This window comes from Sceloporus undulatus, chromosome 2 (assembly GCF_019175285.1).
Source record: "Sceloporus undulatus isolate JIND9_A2432 ecotype Alabama chromosome 2, SceUnd_v1.1, whole genome shotgun sequence".
In the NCBI taxonomy this organism is placed as follows: Eukaryota; Metazoa; Chordata; class Lepidosauria; order Squamata; family Phrynosomatidae; genus Sceloporus; species Sceloporus undulatus.
The window spans coordinates 71937057-71953157 of NC_056523.1; the positions used below are offsets into that span (position 1 = coordinate 71937057).

At 41.3% G+C, this 16101-nt stretch overlaps 1 protein-coding gene across 3 annotated transcripts in view; it reads left to right on the top strand.

The window, feature by feature from the left end:
* The window catches only part of DNAH1 (dynein axonemal heavy chain 1), a 234667-nt gene that overhangs the window by 19000 nt on the left and 199566 nt on the right, over positions 1–16101 (top strand). For 2 of the 3 annotated variants that reach the window (XM_042449836.1, XM_042449839.1), the window contains 7 exons: positions 3318–3492; positions 4744–4900; positions 5522–5654; positions 7097–7258; positions 8027–8279; positions 9783–9940; positions 11162–11373. In XM_042449836.1, the coding sequence (XP_042305770.1) occupies positions 3318–3492; positions 4744–4900; positions 5522–5654; positions 7097–7258; positions 8027–8279; positions 9783–9940; positions 11162–11373 (1250 nt within the window). The remainder of the gene's footprint in view (positions 1–3317; positions 3493–4743; positions 4901–5521; positions 5655–7096; positions 7259–8026; positions 8280–9782; positions 9941–11161; positions 11374–16101) is intronic. The other variant, XM_042449837.1, reaches the window with a different exon arrangement.

Sequence of the window (16101 nt, forward strand, 5' to 3'; positions counted from 1 at the left end):
TTAACCTTCCCTTCTCCAGGCAGAACATCCCCAGCTCCCTAAGTCGTTCCTCGGAGGCATGGCTTCCCGACCCTTCACCATTCCAGTTGCTCTCCTTTGGACATGCCCAGTTTTCTCCACATCCTTTTTAATTTTGGTGGCCAGAACTAGACACAGTATTCCAGGTGGGGCCTGACCAAAGCAGAATATAGTGGTACTGTCACTCCCTTGATCTAGACACAACTTTTATTGATGCAGCCTAAAATTGCATGGGCTTTGGCTGCGGCTGCGCACTGTTGACTCATTGCTTCAACTTGTGGTCTACTGGACTCCCAGATCCCCACATGTAGTTTCATTCACCAGGTGTTGCCCATCCTTTATCGTGCATTTCATTTTCCGCCCTAAGTGCAGTACCTTGCATTTATCAGTGTTGAATTTCATTTTGTTAGCTTTGGCCCAGCTTTCTAGTCATTCAAGTCATCTTGAATTTTGATCCTGTCCCTGGGATATTAGCTACCCCCCTAATTTGGTGTCATCGGCAAATGATAAGTATGCCCCCAATTTTGTCCTCCAAGTCATTGATAAAGATGTTGAATAGCACTGGGCCCAGGACGAGCCCTGTGGGACCCCCACTGGCACTTCTCTCCAGGATGAAAAGGAGCCATTAGGACACCCTTTGGCTTCAGTGCTCAACATGGCTCCTTTTCATCCTGGAGAGAAGTGACCAGTGGGGTCCCACCCCACAGGGCTCTGTCCTGGGCCCAGTGCTATTCAACATCTTTATCAATGACTTAGAGGACAAAAGAGGCAATGGCTTTGAAGCAGCAATGAAAAATTTAAGATTGGCCTTCAGCAGAATCTGTATTAGACTCTTAGTTTTCCATGTAACAATAAGGTAGAGTTTTGGTGAATGATGGCTTATTCAGTTAATTCTGCTTGGCTCCTTTAGAAGCCAGAAAACAAAAATTTAAGATTAAATCCAAATCAGGAAGGTTCCAACTAATGGGAGAAGCCAAGTGTGGGAGTAGTCAAACATGTGGGGAATAATCCAGGATTTGTGGCTTAATATGTAGAAATGTAACCACTGTTTGCCATGACTCCATGACCAGATCCATAGGTAAAGGATGACCCTGTCCAGATGGGCCTTTAAGTACGTCCTGGTGACATACTAGGGTTGCCTTGGGGCATTGCTTATTTACGCCCCGCAACTCTAGTATGTCGCCAGGACGTCAAAATTGCGGTGCCCTGTCTACATGGGCACTGCCATTTTGACATAATGGCTGCGGCGTGTCCAAACAGCGTGGCAGTTACGTCTTGGCACTGCTGAAGGGCGCTTGTGGCGCCCTTTCAGCGGTGCCAGAAGGAGCTCCATTTTGGAGCTTCTTCTGCTGCGTGTATCGCTGGCGCTGCCTTTAAACAGCCGCGCCAGCGATACAAAGAGAAAGGGGCCGAGCGGCCCCTTTCTCCCTTTCCCTGCCGCTGTTCGGGTGTCCTTGAGGCATGAAGCCCCAAGGACACCCTTTTCCAGGCCGCGGGGAAGCAGCCTTTTGCCGCTTCCCCGAGGCCAGGAAAAGCAGCGGATCGGGGTCTCCCGGGCTGCCACTGTGGCGGATGAGGCCCCAATCCATTGGGGAAAGGGGCAGGTGCAGGCCGCCCCAAAGGTGCGGTCTGTTCCCTGCCGATGACCTTTGGGAGCAAAAGATTCATCTTTAACTTCAGCCTACAACATGAGACTGCTTCCAGTTATTTTTAATATATATTTATTGGTGTGTATGTGTGCAATGTGTATGCCTCATTTCTGATCTGGGCGAGGTTTGGCGGGCTCTAAGCACTCACTACAGGTTGAGTTTCCTTAGAACCAGCTCACTACAGATTTAAGGCATTTCTCTGATAACAACATACATGCTGTGCATAAGATGAGAATTCATATCTTTAACATTCCAGCCGATTCCTACTCTTCATTACATGTCTAGATGAACCTGCAACACCATAGGGTTTCTTGTAGAAAGCAAAGCTCCTTTCTCCTCCAGAATGCCTGCTGTATCCCCTGACTTTGCTTACCTCTGCTATTTTCACTGAATCATTACAGTACTTAGAAGAGGAAAGCAAGCCCCTTCCAGAATAGCCCATTGGGAAGAAAAGATGAGTCATCTTAAGGGCATCCTAGTTAAAACAAAGCCATATCGGCTGTCCCCCCCCCCTTTTGGAGAGATTTTCCCATGAGATATATATAAATTAATAGCTCTCTTAACTCATAGAATCAAGAATTGTGAAGCTGGAAGAGGGCCTAAATTTCTATATATCCAGATGCTAACTCCAAATTAGACTAACTCCAAATTCATCACAATATTACTTTTCCTTTATATCTCTTAATTGAGATTGCTTCCCTTTCCTCTTTTCCCTTCCCTTTCATTTCAGAAGCCTGGCTGATATTAAATCAAGTTTAATAAAATTGGTCTTGTGACCCACCATTTAAAGAGCAAAACCTAATACACAAAGTTTAAAATCAAAACTAAACCCTAGTTACCTATCATCTAAGACAAGAACTATTTCAGAAATGGGACCTGTTCTGTCCAAGATTAGTATGTGGCCACACAGGATTGTCACATAGACGTAGGACTCCTAAATCACAGTTTGCATAACCATAGGTGTATGAAATAGAATAAGAGTTTGTAGATTAGAAATGGGAGCATTAGAATCATTTGAAAATTCAGGACATGCAAACTTGCAATTTGAGATGGTACTGAATTTCCAAATGAGTGTAGGGTATGGAAAAATCAACACAGAAGCCTTTCACTCCAGCTCCTTTGAGAAATGCTGATGAATTAGCGTAGCCAAGCCTGCTTCCAGATTTAACATGGGTTTATGCCTCCCTCTTACTACTTTCAGCATGCTTTTTTATTAGCTTGTTTGCTTATTGTTATTGTTGTTGTTGTTGTTGTTGTTATTATTATTATTATTATTATTATTATTATTATTACTGTAATGCCTTTCATCCAAGAGGCCATGATTATTTTCCCTTCACGTTATCCTAACATCCTAATTTTGTAAGGAGATTAGGTATAGTGAGTAGTTGAAGATTACTTTGTGAGCTTTCTAACTGAGTGGTGATTTGAACTTAGTTCTTTCCTGTCGTCTAATAGTTGTACCACACTGGCTTTGTTAATGCTAAAACAGAAGCTAAAAACTCCAGAGTGTCATCTGAGAAAGACATATTTCTAAGCACATATATATCATAGAGTGTATGCATACAAACATGCTGGTATGAGGTAACTTATAACTGACTAAATAACTTTTAAATGATTGTGTTTTCCCCCCACAATTTTATTTCTTGTCAGTCACAACATTTGCTACACCTGAGAATATTGGAAATATCTTGAATAACCAACAAATTGGACCAACTACAGAAATTATCAAAGAATCAGACTTTCCCTTGCAGGCATATAAGCCAAAAGTTCAAGTTCCCTTTGAGGTGCTTCCAGGACAATGCCCCAGAAAGATTGAGATTGAGAGGTAATTAATGGATGGGAAAAAGAGATAAAGCATTTGTTACAATATGGGAAAGTAAGATTTAGACTTTGCTTTTGGCTGTGAAGCTATTGAACTTGTGTATAAATAAGAGTCCAGTTCTAATCAGAGTTAGGTGTACATCCAGTAAATCTATTGATATGAATAATCTCACCTAACAGAGCTAGGTGTGGCTATTCTATGCCCATTACAATAAATAGGCTCACCTAACTACAGTGCTGATGGGGCTGATTTTTCAGGCTAAAGGTCCCATTTCCTCATGACTATCCTTCTAGAGGGAGCATGACATTGACAAGTGAGATTACACTTCATATACACAACCACTCATATAAATTCATTTCCACACCGATGCACAACCAGTTGTAGAGTAGAGTACTGTGCTCTGTTTTGCCACCACTGTACAACTGATGTGACTAGCACAGCAGCTTCAGTATTGCTCAGCTGAGTGGTAAAGTATAGTAGGGGGGTGTATGAAAGGGAGATTAGTTAAAATTATGATCCCACCAGACTCTACAGCTGAAAAAATAATCAAAAATGGATAAAGTAGAAGATGCTCTGTTGGGAGCTACCACCTCAGGACATTTCACACTCTGAGGAAGTATTCACTGACAGCAAGGTTCCTCACTCCTCACATCTCCCATCATAAAATGTTACTAGCAAAGGAAATTTGAATTGAACCTTGTAGTATCAAGGTTCTCCAGGCAACATGAGCTGCTTTATTATAGGACGAGGCTTCAGGAAGATGGCAGGTTCCTTGCATGGGACCTTGTTGGACCAATTTTGAGACTGTCAGGCCAGGTCCATTTCATAGGCTGGAGGCTACACTCTATTGGTTCCATATTCAGGATAGAAAACAGTCTGGCATATACTTGTCAATAAGATAAGGTAGACAGAAAATAACAGAAGCAGATTGATACATCATTAGCAATGGGATATGGGTATGCCCTTTAATGAATGTCTCTCATTAATTACTCTAACTCATCTCCTGCTGTTGACATGTGCCATTCAGTTTGGCTTCTTTGTTATTCACTGAAACAAATAATAGACTGTTGTTTACTCAATTTGTATGCCCCCCTTCCTAATGAATGCTCAAGGTGAATAACAGTCTGTTTAAATAAAGACTTTTGTTTTGTTTTTAGTTTATTTAGTTTTAGCTTATTTAGTTTATTAATAATCTTGTTATATTGATTGAAGAAAGCAATAAATATAAATAATTTAATATAATTGTTTAACCAGGAGAAGGCGATTATATCTCAGCCTAGATATCACTGAACTTTTAAAAAATGAAGGAATAGATTCCAATGAGCTGATGCCAAGACACCAAGACCCTGCCAATATGCCAACTATTGAGGATAACAAAGACCCACTTTTCCCTCTCTATCTCCCATTAAAGGTAAGACAGAAAACTGAGTAGTCTCTCTCTTCTACAGGTGTTCCCAAATATTTAATTAATCTGACATACCAGTTGCATTGGTTAAGATGGTGGTGACTATCCATCACATTTTCTGTGGAAGTATATGAATACTACATTACTATTTGAAAGTAGCTGCATACATTGTGTTCAGGACAGGAGAGCCTTTTTAAAAATACTTGGTACACTGGATTTGGGATTTGAGTGGGAAGGAGAGGTGGTGCTTAACAGAAGCTAAATATGTTTGGATAAGAGACTGATGTCTAGGAAGAGGTTTTCATCAAACAACATGTACATCAGATTACAGAACATCTCCTACAAAGTGCTGGGAAAGGTACAAAGAGCTAACAGAGAAATGTATAGGTATTCACACATGCACTCAGAGAGACCCTTCTCCTTCCTTCCATTGTCTTCATGCTCTCACACCATTATAAAAGGCTATGGACTTTCAGGAGTAGTTTTGCTGGAACACAGGAGCTGAAATCAGAAAGACAAAATGAAAATGAACATGCTTAAATGCCTGGATATGGAAAGATGCCTCTGTGAATTCCGTCCTAGTGATTGCTTTTATAAATCTTAATTTATTTTTTATTGCTTGCTTAGTTTTTTGATGATGAAGAGTATGATTGCCGGACCCCAGAAGAGTGGCTTTTGTTGGGGGTGGAGCCTGGCTCTGAAGATCGGAAACCAGTTCCAGGAAAAGCACTCCTACCTACAGATGATGTACTTGGACATGGTATGATATAAGTGGCATGGATCAGAGTTAATGTCATTTATGGTGGGAGGAGATACAAGACTGTATTTCCCCCATCCTCCTTTTAATTATTTCTATTACAAATGCTTTTTTGTATTCTAGGTGTTTCATAATTGAAGTTTATTTATTAATTGCCATAGGCCTAAACCCAATTGATAGTCTCACCTAGAATAGGCCCATTGAAATCAGTACTTAGGTAAGGGCCATTGATTCATTTGATTTACATGGATTGGGACTAACAGTTAAATTTAGGACATAATCTATATCCCACATTTTCAACAGTTGCAGGACAGCTAATAAAAATGCTTTAAAAACCCCACTAAAAGTAAAATAAATAAAATACTTAAAACGCGAAAACAAAATAATAAAAGTAGAAAATAATAAAGCATCAGAACTAACTTGAAACACCTTAAAAAACAAACACTTCCCCCTTCAAAGAGACAGTAGCATAGAAACTGCTCTAAGGTAAAAATGATTATGTTACCACTTCTGAAAAGCCAGGGTAAATAGACCTGTTTTTCCCTAAACTGTAGAAGGAAGGGTGCCAGACAAGCCTTCCTAGAGCGGGCCTTTTTGAGGAGCCATTTGAGGTGAGGAGCCACTGTTGAAAAGACTTTGGGGCTCAACAGATGGGGAGAAAGGGGCAGTGTCTCGTCCCCGATGGAGGCCACAGCAACCAATGATGCACATGTGGCGCGGCACTGTTTGGATGTGGCACCACACATACGTCATCATGGCAGCCCCTGTATGGATGGGCGAGCCATGAGGGCGCCCGGGCAGCGTGGTAGGGTTCAGGAGTGTGCAGACACTCCGCTCTCCCAAGCTGTAAAATTGGCCCCAGGCCAGAGCATAGTACCAGTCTGTACCGGGCCTTTGATTCCATTTGACATATACAGTATTGCATTTCAAATGTTGGGTCTCATTGGATGGGCAAATTGATGCAGGAGACAATGTCTCAGCTGGTATTTGGGCCTTATACATCATTGTTTTGCTTTCTTTTTATTGTTAGCTAAATGTTTTTAGCTGAAATTCACAGAAAGTCATTCTGCGACACTAAAGGTTCTGTACTACCACAAACTTTCATGTTTATGGAGCTAAATCAGCACCATGCTTCAATAGCTAAGCCTATTGTGGTGGTTAACTGTTTAACTAACACAAAGTATTGGTGCTCAGAAATTCTAAAAATAAAACCCAGAAGTTGTACACTTCAGGAAAAAACATTTCTGTATTAACATTTTAGTGTGACTTTTTCTTAAGATACTTTTATATGTTGTAATTTTTTTAAAAAAATTAGAGAGCAAATATGGAACCTCAAACAAAATGAGGAACCATTAGGGTAGCACAACAGGGCATATTGTATTTTTGTTTATTTTAATGAAGACAATTGTGAAAATGTGTAACTCTCTTTGTCATTCATATATCAGAAGATCCAAAAAGTCGGAAACTAGTCTATAAATGGATAAATGTTGGTGTCTTGGATTATGATGCAGAGACAAAACTCTATTTGGTGCACAAGACAAACCATATGGGCCTAGTCCGGGACAAAAATGGGAGATGTGTACTCAATGGAGGAATGACTGAGGAAGGTGGGCTTTGATTAATTTATTATTTGATTATGATGGGATGGCCAAATTAAGAGCAGTTCATACATTCACCACTTTTCACAAAAGGAATGCACTATGATGAGTTTCCTGGCCTGTTTAATAAGAAACAGCTGAGCATTTTTCTTCTTTCTGTACTGGTTATTTTCAGGGCCACAAGAACAAATTCAAGATCATTTCATGCCCTCCATTCTCATACACATCATTTGACTATCTACCACAAGGTTCAGTATGGCTTATTGTTAGGAGACACAAACAGAAGAGACAGTGTAATCTCCATGACTGGATCACCAGCTTTTAAAAAATGGTTAATCTAAGTGGAGGGTAGAATGATCATTCTGATGATCTACATAACACTCCACCCATACAAAAGCTGCCAATTTGCTCTAAAAGTACCATATGATAACTGCACGTTTGCTATCATACAGCAAACGATACTTGATGAGTGGAGGGAACTGAGATTGAGAAAATAGTTCAGGAGAAGGTTAACGGGCATCACTGCTTTTACCTTTAAAAAAGCTATGAAAGATTTGATAACAGATTTCCCTCTATCTCTTGTGGTTAGGCACATTTATATTTCCATTCAGTAATCCTTTTGGTCTCAGTTTTGATTCTCTAATTCACCTTCTCTTTATAGCCATGAAAGATTCAACCTTATGCTAGTGTTATCACAGACCTATTTCATGTCCAGTTTTCTTTTATATGTTGTTATGGCCCTCAATGCATTTAATTTCTTTCTGATATTTTTTCCAGGGAGAGCCCCATTGATGCCCTGTCAGTATTGGGTGTCCCGAGTACGTTTGCTTTTTCTTGCTGAAGATCCCCGCATTTTTGCCCAGCGGGTGATTTCTGCAAATAACATGAGGAAAGAAACACAGGCTCTGTTGTTGTATAATTTGTATGTAGACTGTATGCCAGTGGATGGATTACAAACCATTGAAGAGAAGAGTTTGCAACACATGAAGCAGATGGCAATGGAGACTTCACATCTGAGAAAAGGGAATAAGTAAGTATTCCAGCAGTATTCATAGGTAATTAAACTGGCTTATTAAAACACTTTAACCTTCACTGATTTTTGTTTATTTTTAAAATCTTATTTATAACAAAAGCCAAGTTACAGCAGGAGTGTAAAGTTACAAATTCCCTTCCTTTTCCTCCTCTTCATATGTCTTCCCCCTCCTTCCTCTGCACACCTCAGTAAACATAAACACAGGCGGATAACACTTGGCTGCGATTCAGATGCCATCACAGGTACAGTGGTACCCCGGGATACGAATTGACCGCGTTACAAAATTTCCGGGTTACGAAAAAGTTAGATTGGAAAAAACTGTTCCGGGTTATGATGTTTTTTTCGGGTTACGAATTTTTTTTCGGCGCGAAATTCAAACGCGCGGCTTTCCAGCGCTAACGGAAAGCCCTTTTCGGGTTGCGAAATTACTCGGGTTACGAACGGAGCGGCAGAACGAATTAAATTCGTAACCCGAGGGAGCACTGTATAATGCAATAAAATAATGTGAAATCCTGAAGGTTTATTATATGTTTTATTCTTGTATACTGTTGTTGTTGCTCGATTGTAATCCCGTTTCAATCCATCTGGGAGAGGAGGGAAAATACAATTATTATTATTATTATTATTATTATTATTATTATTATTATTAGGTGTACTGCTCTAATTTTTGATATAGGATTTACCAGATGGCACATTCTCCATCCACTGGAACTCACAGTTTACAAGTTTTTCAAGATTTCTTTCTATGTGTGTGTGTGGGTTGGTGGGTGGTTGGAACCTAGTTTTGCTGTTTCTGAGAACTGGTTCCTGACTAAGTTTGACTATATTCACAGCTTCTAAGGTTTTTTTAGGCCTAATTTCTAATTCAGTGAGAGTGGAATCTGGGAAATGAGTGAGTTAAGTGTGGAAAGGGGTCTTGGCAGTTCTGCAAAGTCCATGACTCAGAGAAATTTGTTAGCTCAATAAAAAGTTAGATTATTAATCTAACCTAGTTCTCCAAGTCATGAACTGTGAAGAACAAATTAGATTGTTCTGACATGTTAAGTTAGATATATTCAGCCAGTAGCATCATAGATATTTAAATCCATTGACAGGGAGGACTGCTTCGGTATTTTGATCTTCATATACTTCAGATGCAATTGTTTTCATCCTTCAGTGTAAATGGGACACACAATCAGCTTGACAACTGCAAAGCCTTAACTGGGAAGTATGAAATAATAGTGGAAATCTAATTGTCTTCCTCTCAGTTAGTAGTAATAGAATCTTAGATGCCACACAACTGTGTTCCACTGTCCCTTGATCTTTCAGCATCACTGGCTGTTGCACTTCAGGTTTGCTATCAAGCTCTGTTAATATGCTGTAAACACTTTTAATGAAGAAGCAAAGCATAAGTGAACACAGGAGACCTGAATATAGGTCTATAGATGTATGAATGACACAGATGTATCATATTGAGAGGTCATTGTTCATTCAGTTAATTAGTTTTTAAATTACATTTAGCATTTTAGATCGACTGTACCGCCTGGGGAGAGAAGTGTCTCTAGACTACGAACGTACCATGAACAAGATTAATTTTGACAGAATTGTCAGTTCCAAGCCTCAGACATTCTCTTATGTCACTCTACCCAAGAAAGAGGAGGAGAAGATACCAGAAAAAGGTAGGTGGCACAGCAGAGAAAGATAGTGTTTTCCAGGTTGTAAGAACTCTATAAAATAGCTTTGTTTGTTGTGTTTAGTATTAGATTACGCTTGATAGATATCACAGAAAAAGGTAATCAATAGGATAATAGATTATCCTATTTGTATAGTTTACAGACAGCTAACAAGATAGGTGGATCATCTTGAATCTTTTTCTTGGATACACAGAAACTGCTATTTCCTAAATCTCCTATGGCAACTATGTTTTCCCTATGTCATGTATTGTCTTTTAATGTAAACACCGTTGGCACAGTATCTCTCAAAAGTTTTGGATACGAATGAGGTGCTGCATCATACAAGCAAATTGCTGCCATGAAACCTTCAAGAAACAGAAGCTGGCAAAGAGTTGAGGCAGTGCTGCATATGATAGATGTCACCCTTACCTTACCCCCTTTTTGAAGCAGTACATCCATGAATACTTTTATTCTTAAATTCTGTGCGAGTGTAGAATGAAATATTGGATATGTTCAGCACTCTAAAGAATCATTGTTTGAACAAGTTAACTTTTTTCTGTTACAATTACAAGACTAGATTTGAAAGTTTATGGGAGATGCTTGGTGAAATTTCAGAGGTAAGAAGGGAAAAACTGGGATTTCCTGTAGTCAGGAGAAAGGAGAATAGTAGTTGACTGTAGTGCCTGGAAAATGTCCATGCAAAATAAGCAAGCATCTGATTTATGCAAACTTGTTTAATTTTCATAATTTAAACAAGTCTTCAAATTCAGCTTTTCTTGGCACAAATTATCCTGATTGGATCTGGAAATGCTAGCAGGCATGGTTTGAATAAATGTGACCTTGATGTTAGCCTTGGGTACTGTAGGCCATGGAGTCACTTGGGAATCTTTTTTGAGGAATAGATGAGAAGAAACCATCACTTTATTTAAAAAACAGGGTGATATGAATTCTGGAAGGTATTTGAGGATGGTGAGAAAAAATGGAGATGGTATATTTCCTGTTTTAAAGGAAGCTTAGTTGGAGAGAAGAGAAGCTATAGATGTTAACCAACACTAAGCACTTTCAAGTGTTCTCAGAGGGGCAGTATCCTTGCATGTGATACACAGATCTATTTGCTCAAGGTACAGTTGTTCTACTCCTAACAATAATGTATTGCTTCAGTGTTTGGCAGGAACTGTTGTGAGACTTCTTTTACTGCTTAAGCAACATTGCTTTTTCTGTCATCAGGTCTCATTGAGGTCCCAGAATACCCATTTAATGAGCAAAGAGAATCTTTTATATTTGTGTCTCTTTTGACCCGAGCTGAAGTCATCATGGCTTTGTGTCAGGTGCGGGATGAGTGTAATAAAACTGCAGCTATGTCACTCTTCCATTCAACTCTGACAAAGTATGGCCGGCTAGAAGAATTTGAACAGATCCAGACACAGACCTTTTCCCAGGTATAATGGTGGGGAGATTGTTCTATGGAAAAGTGGCTGTGACCAGTGTATGTGAGAGAGAATGCTAATATGATGTTGTCAAACTAGGACATTGAGTTCATAATTCCTCAGCCATGTGGTGACCTTTGTGCAACAGCTCTGTTTCAGCCTAAGCCACCTCACAATATAGTTGTAAGAATAAAAACAGGAAAGGCAGTGAGAAAAACTATGCACACTGTCTAGAGTTCTGTGGACAGTGGTGGAATTTTAAAAAAATGTAATTTATATGTACTAATAATGAATTCAATAACATCTAAAATCTTCAAAACAGTGATAACATTATTGGGCCAACCAAAATGCATAAAATGTACAATGAGCCCTCCGTATTCACTGGGGTTAGGGGTGCAAGACCCATGTGAAAATAAAAAACACGTAACATGAGAGAACACCTCTCTGGGAATCTCTATTCTTCATGGTCTCTGTGCCTCACACAATAGGATTTGTGCCTATGCAGAGACTCCATTCGAAAGTAGATTGGCAGGTAGCCCCACCCACTCCCATCTACTGAGCGTTCCTAACCCTGCCAATCTAGCTCCACCTTCAGTTCTCTTTTGTACGCTGCAAGAGAAACTTCTTTCGGTCATTCTCTAGCTAAGCAGCACTCTGTGTACGGTCAGATTCAAGTCTCCAGCCAAGGCTTATAGGCTGTCTTTTGTCTCCGCTCCCATGCTCATGAGCTGCCTCTCCTATCAGGTCTCATAGCTCTCCAACTCCACATGGAGATTGATCGGGCAGATTTATTTTGATCCTGCTCAAGACTGTACTATCGTGATTCTCCATACATATCTGCTTCCTATATGGAAAGGTATATAATCGAGGACTATTGGAGAGAATGCCCTTCTCTGTACAGGTCCTACTCTCTTTCGTATCGAGATTGCTATCATCGCAAGGAGCTGTCTTATCGTTCTCCTTCTTGATCCCAAGCACACTCCTGATCTTAATCCCACTCTCACGCTTGATTCTGTGTCTCTCGGTCTGACTTCCACTACAGACCTGCCATACTTCCATCACCCGTTTTCTGTCCAGAAGAACATGACATCAGAGTGCCTTCTCCACCTGCCCACACTACTGTGACAATATCACGTGCTCCTCAATCTCCACCTGACTACTGCTTTGATGATAGCTGTGTTACTTACCGCCTCAGTCTTGACACCCATCCCAGCCATGAATCATTTGGTATCCATTATGCAAGTTCCATCCATGGTACCATCCATTGTTACAATGCAAGATATCCAATCCACTACTCTTCCCCCTCCTCAACAGTCTACTGAGGAGTCTAATTATGAGACGGAGACTGCCAATTTCACCATCCCCTTTGATTGAATCCCCCCAGAAAGAGGTTGAAGATATTGGATCTCACTCCTTCCCAGAGGACATTCAGCTCTTCTCAGATGTGGTCACTAGGATGGCCAGGGCTCTGGGCCTCCAAGTGGACATCCCTCCCAAACCTGCACGTGATCCATTTTTCCAAATTGTGGGTTTCAAACCCATCACACCAGCTGTGTTACCCTTTCTGGCTTCTTTGTCTGATGTTATGCATCTCTCCTTGACAAAACATGCATCTGTACCACCTGCCTCCAAACATCTAGAGAGCCTTTACAAGGTGCACCTCCTTACCTCTTCACCCACCCTACGCTTAACTCTTTAGTGGTGGAATCTACATCCAAATCCTTGGGAAAGACACATTCTGCTCCTGTTGATAAGGACGAGCAATGCCTGGACATCTTTGGCCAGTGTTTCTACTCTTTGGCAGCACACTCATCTCAAGTTGGCAACATGCAGGCTTGCATGGCAGCCTGTCACAAGTTTCTATGGGACTGAATGGCAGTTTGCCTGAGGACCTAGTCTGCCTGAGGACCAGGAGGCAGCTGCATTGAACTTCTATAGTAAAGCCCTCTCACTGGTGAACCAGCAAACCCACTCAGCCAGACATTCTGTGGATTGTGCCTCTAAAGTCATCTCTGGTGCTGTAGCTCTCTGGCATTATGCCTGGCTAAAATCCACTAACCTCTCTGATGAGGCTAAAAAGCGTATTGAAGATCTCCCATTTGAAGGGGAAGGTCTTTTTGCTGCTAAAACTGATGAATCCATGGATCACCTTTGCAAAGCCCGGCTTACGGGGAAGAAGTTAGATGTCACTGGCCAGAGGCAACAATACTGTCCATTCCGCCCTCAATGACGCTCTAGACCTGCTTCTTCTACATATTCCTGGCCTTGCTCTTCTACATCTTCGTCTCTCTAGAAAATGCGAAGTGCCCACTTTTTTGTACCAGGACCGGACAAACTCCCTAGGAGATGCCTTCTTTTTAAATTGGGCCAGACATCTCCTCTATGCCATTCCCCCACTTCACCTAGTGGTGAGGGTAGTGGTCAAGATGACAGAGAACAGATCCAACACAATACTGATTGCACTATACTGGCCAAGCCAACCTTGATTTGCCCCTATCCTTCACCTCTCCAAGGGCCGTTACCTCAAGCTTTCAGATTGGCCAGACCTCCTCTCCCACTCCAGTGGGGCAGTCCTCCACCCAGATGTGCACAGCCTCTTATCTAACAGCCTGAAGAATCCAGTACTGATCTCTCCTGAACTTTCGAGGGTTCTCTCTGCCTCTCGTAAGGACTCTACCAAGTGCTCCTATTCTTACAAGTGGAGGTGCTACTGTGTGTTTTTTGAAGAATGTGCAGAGACTTCCTCACCTATGGCTCTGCCCTTCCTACTTCACCTACATGACCAAGGACTGGCTTTCTCTTCTCTAAAAGTTTATTTGTCTGCCATAGTGGCTAACCAGCCTCATGGCTTTCCTTCTGCACAACTCTTCCCTTCTCCTACAGTTAAACAATTCTTCAAGGGGCTACATCTCCTGTACCCTCCAGTTCCTCCATTAACACCTCCTTGGACCTCCATTTGAGCCTTTGGGTTCAACTTCACTGAGGCTATTGTCCTTTACTGGCATTATTGGTTGGTATCACTTCAGCCAGAAGATCTTCTGAACCCACTGCTTTGCATTCAGATGAACTCTATCTGATTTTCCACAAGGACAAACCTGTGCTCAGGCTAGATATTTCCTTCCTCCCCCAAGGTGGTCTCAGGACATCATTCTGCCTACCTTTTATCCAGAACCACCCACTCCTTTGGAAAAGACTATGCATGTTCACTGTGCTTTGGCTTTTTATATTCAGTGTTCTGCTGAGTTCAGGTTGACCAGCAAATTGTTTGTTTGTTATGGTGAACCTAAGAAAAGCTGTTTCTTCACAAAGGTTTGCAAAATGGATTGCACAAACTATTCTCCCAGCCTGTAAACTGGCTAAATGCCCTTCTCCTGTTGGTGTGTACCCACACTCAACCAGGGCACTCTCCTTATCTGCTGCTTTCATCCAAGGTGTTTCCCTGCCTGATCTCCGCAAGGCTGCTGTGTGGTTTGAACCCTCCATGTTTGTCCAGCACTAAAGGCTTGATTCCAGGTCTGGTCGGGATGCCAATTTTGGTTGTGCTGTTCTCTCATCCATTCTACTATTTATTCCCACTGTCCTCAGGTAAGCTTTTTAATCATCTTATTGTGTGAGGCACAGAGACCACGAAGAAAAAGAACAGGTTCTTTACCTATAACTGTGCTGCTTAAAGTGGTCATCTGTGCCCTCACACAAACCTGCCCTACCTCCCCTCTTTCAGGTCACTGTAATTTTTTGTGGTGAACTTGAACTGAAGATGGAGCTAGATTGGCAGGATTGGGCATGCTCAGTATAGGAGAGTAGATGGGGCTACCTGCCAATCTACTCAGCTTTTGAGCTTCCAAAAGGAGTCTCTTCGCAGGCACAAACTCTATAATGTGAGGGCACAGATGATCACTTGAAGAACCACAGTTACAAGTAAGCAACCTGTTCTTCCTCCAGAGCAACTCTGGTCAAATTCTGTCAGAAGTTGACCATAGAATTGCTCTGGAGAACCTACAAATGCCCAGAGAACTGTACTCTTGAGGAATATCTAAGTCATCCAGCATGACTTCTGGTCAATGTTGACCATAAAGTCACACTGGAGGATCAAGAGATCTCTAGAGAGAATACATTAATTCAGTCTGTGAATAATCAAACTCACAAAAGTCAAAATTGCAAATGTGGAGGGATGACTATGTGTTGCAAGATTTTGAAGCTCTGCTTGAAGCTTCTTCATCAGGCAAAGGTGTTAAAAATAATACAGGAGGGAAAAATTGGAAGATGTTAGTCACAGACCTGCATTTTGTTTAAGATATTGGTGGTGTTCTTTTGAGCATGGCGGGACAGCCATGTAGGCAGACCACTCCTCCTTCTGGTCTTGTGGTACTGGGAAACATTTTTTTTAAATTCCAGGAAATCTAAATTCCATTTGCAAAACAAAAATTCAGTTCTTCTAGTACAGATTTCAAAGAGTGAGAAAAACTTTAAAAGAGGGTACCCTCCTAAATGGTTTGGATCTCAGAGCCAGCCCACTGAGGTCTAAGCATGCTCATTGGCTATAGTATGTTGACTGACTTTTGGAATGAAATGGAAAACCAGTAGAGAGGGAGAATGGAATGGAGTATGCCGGAAAGGGGCTGGTTGCTTAAACTCTGAATGAGAGCACTCCGCACTGGAACATTGTGTGGCAGGTTGGAATTTGGAATAAATAAATAGCCATCGAGCAAACAGCCACCAACTTTAAACTACAACTCTTAG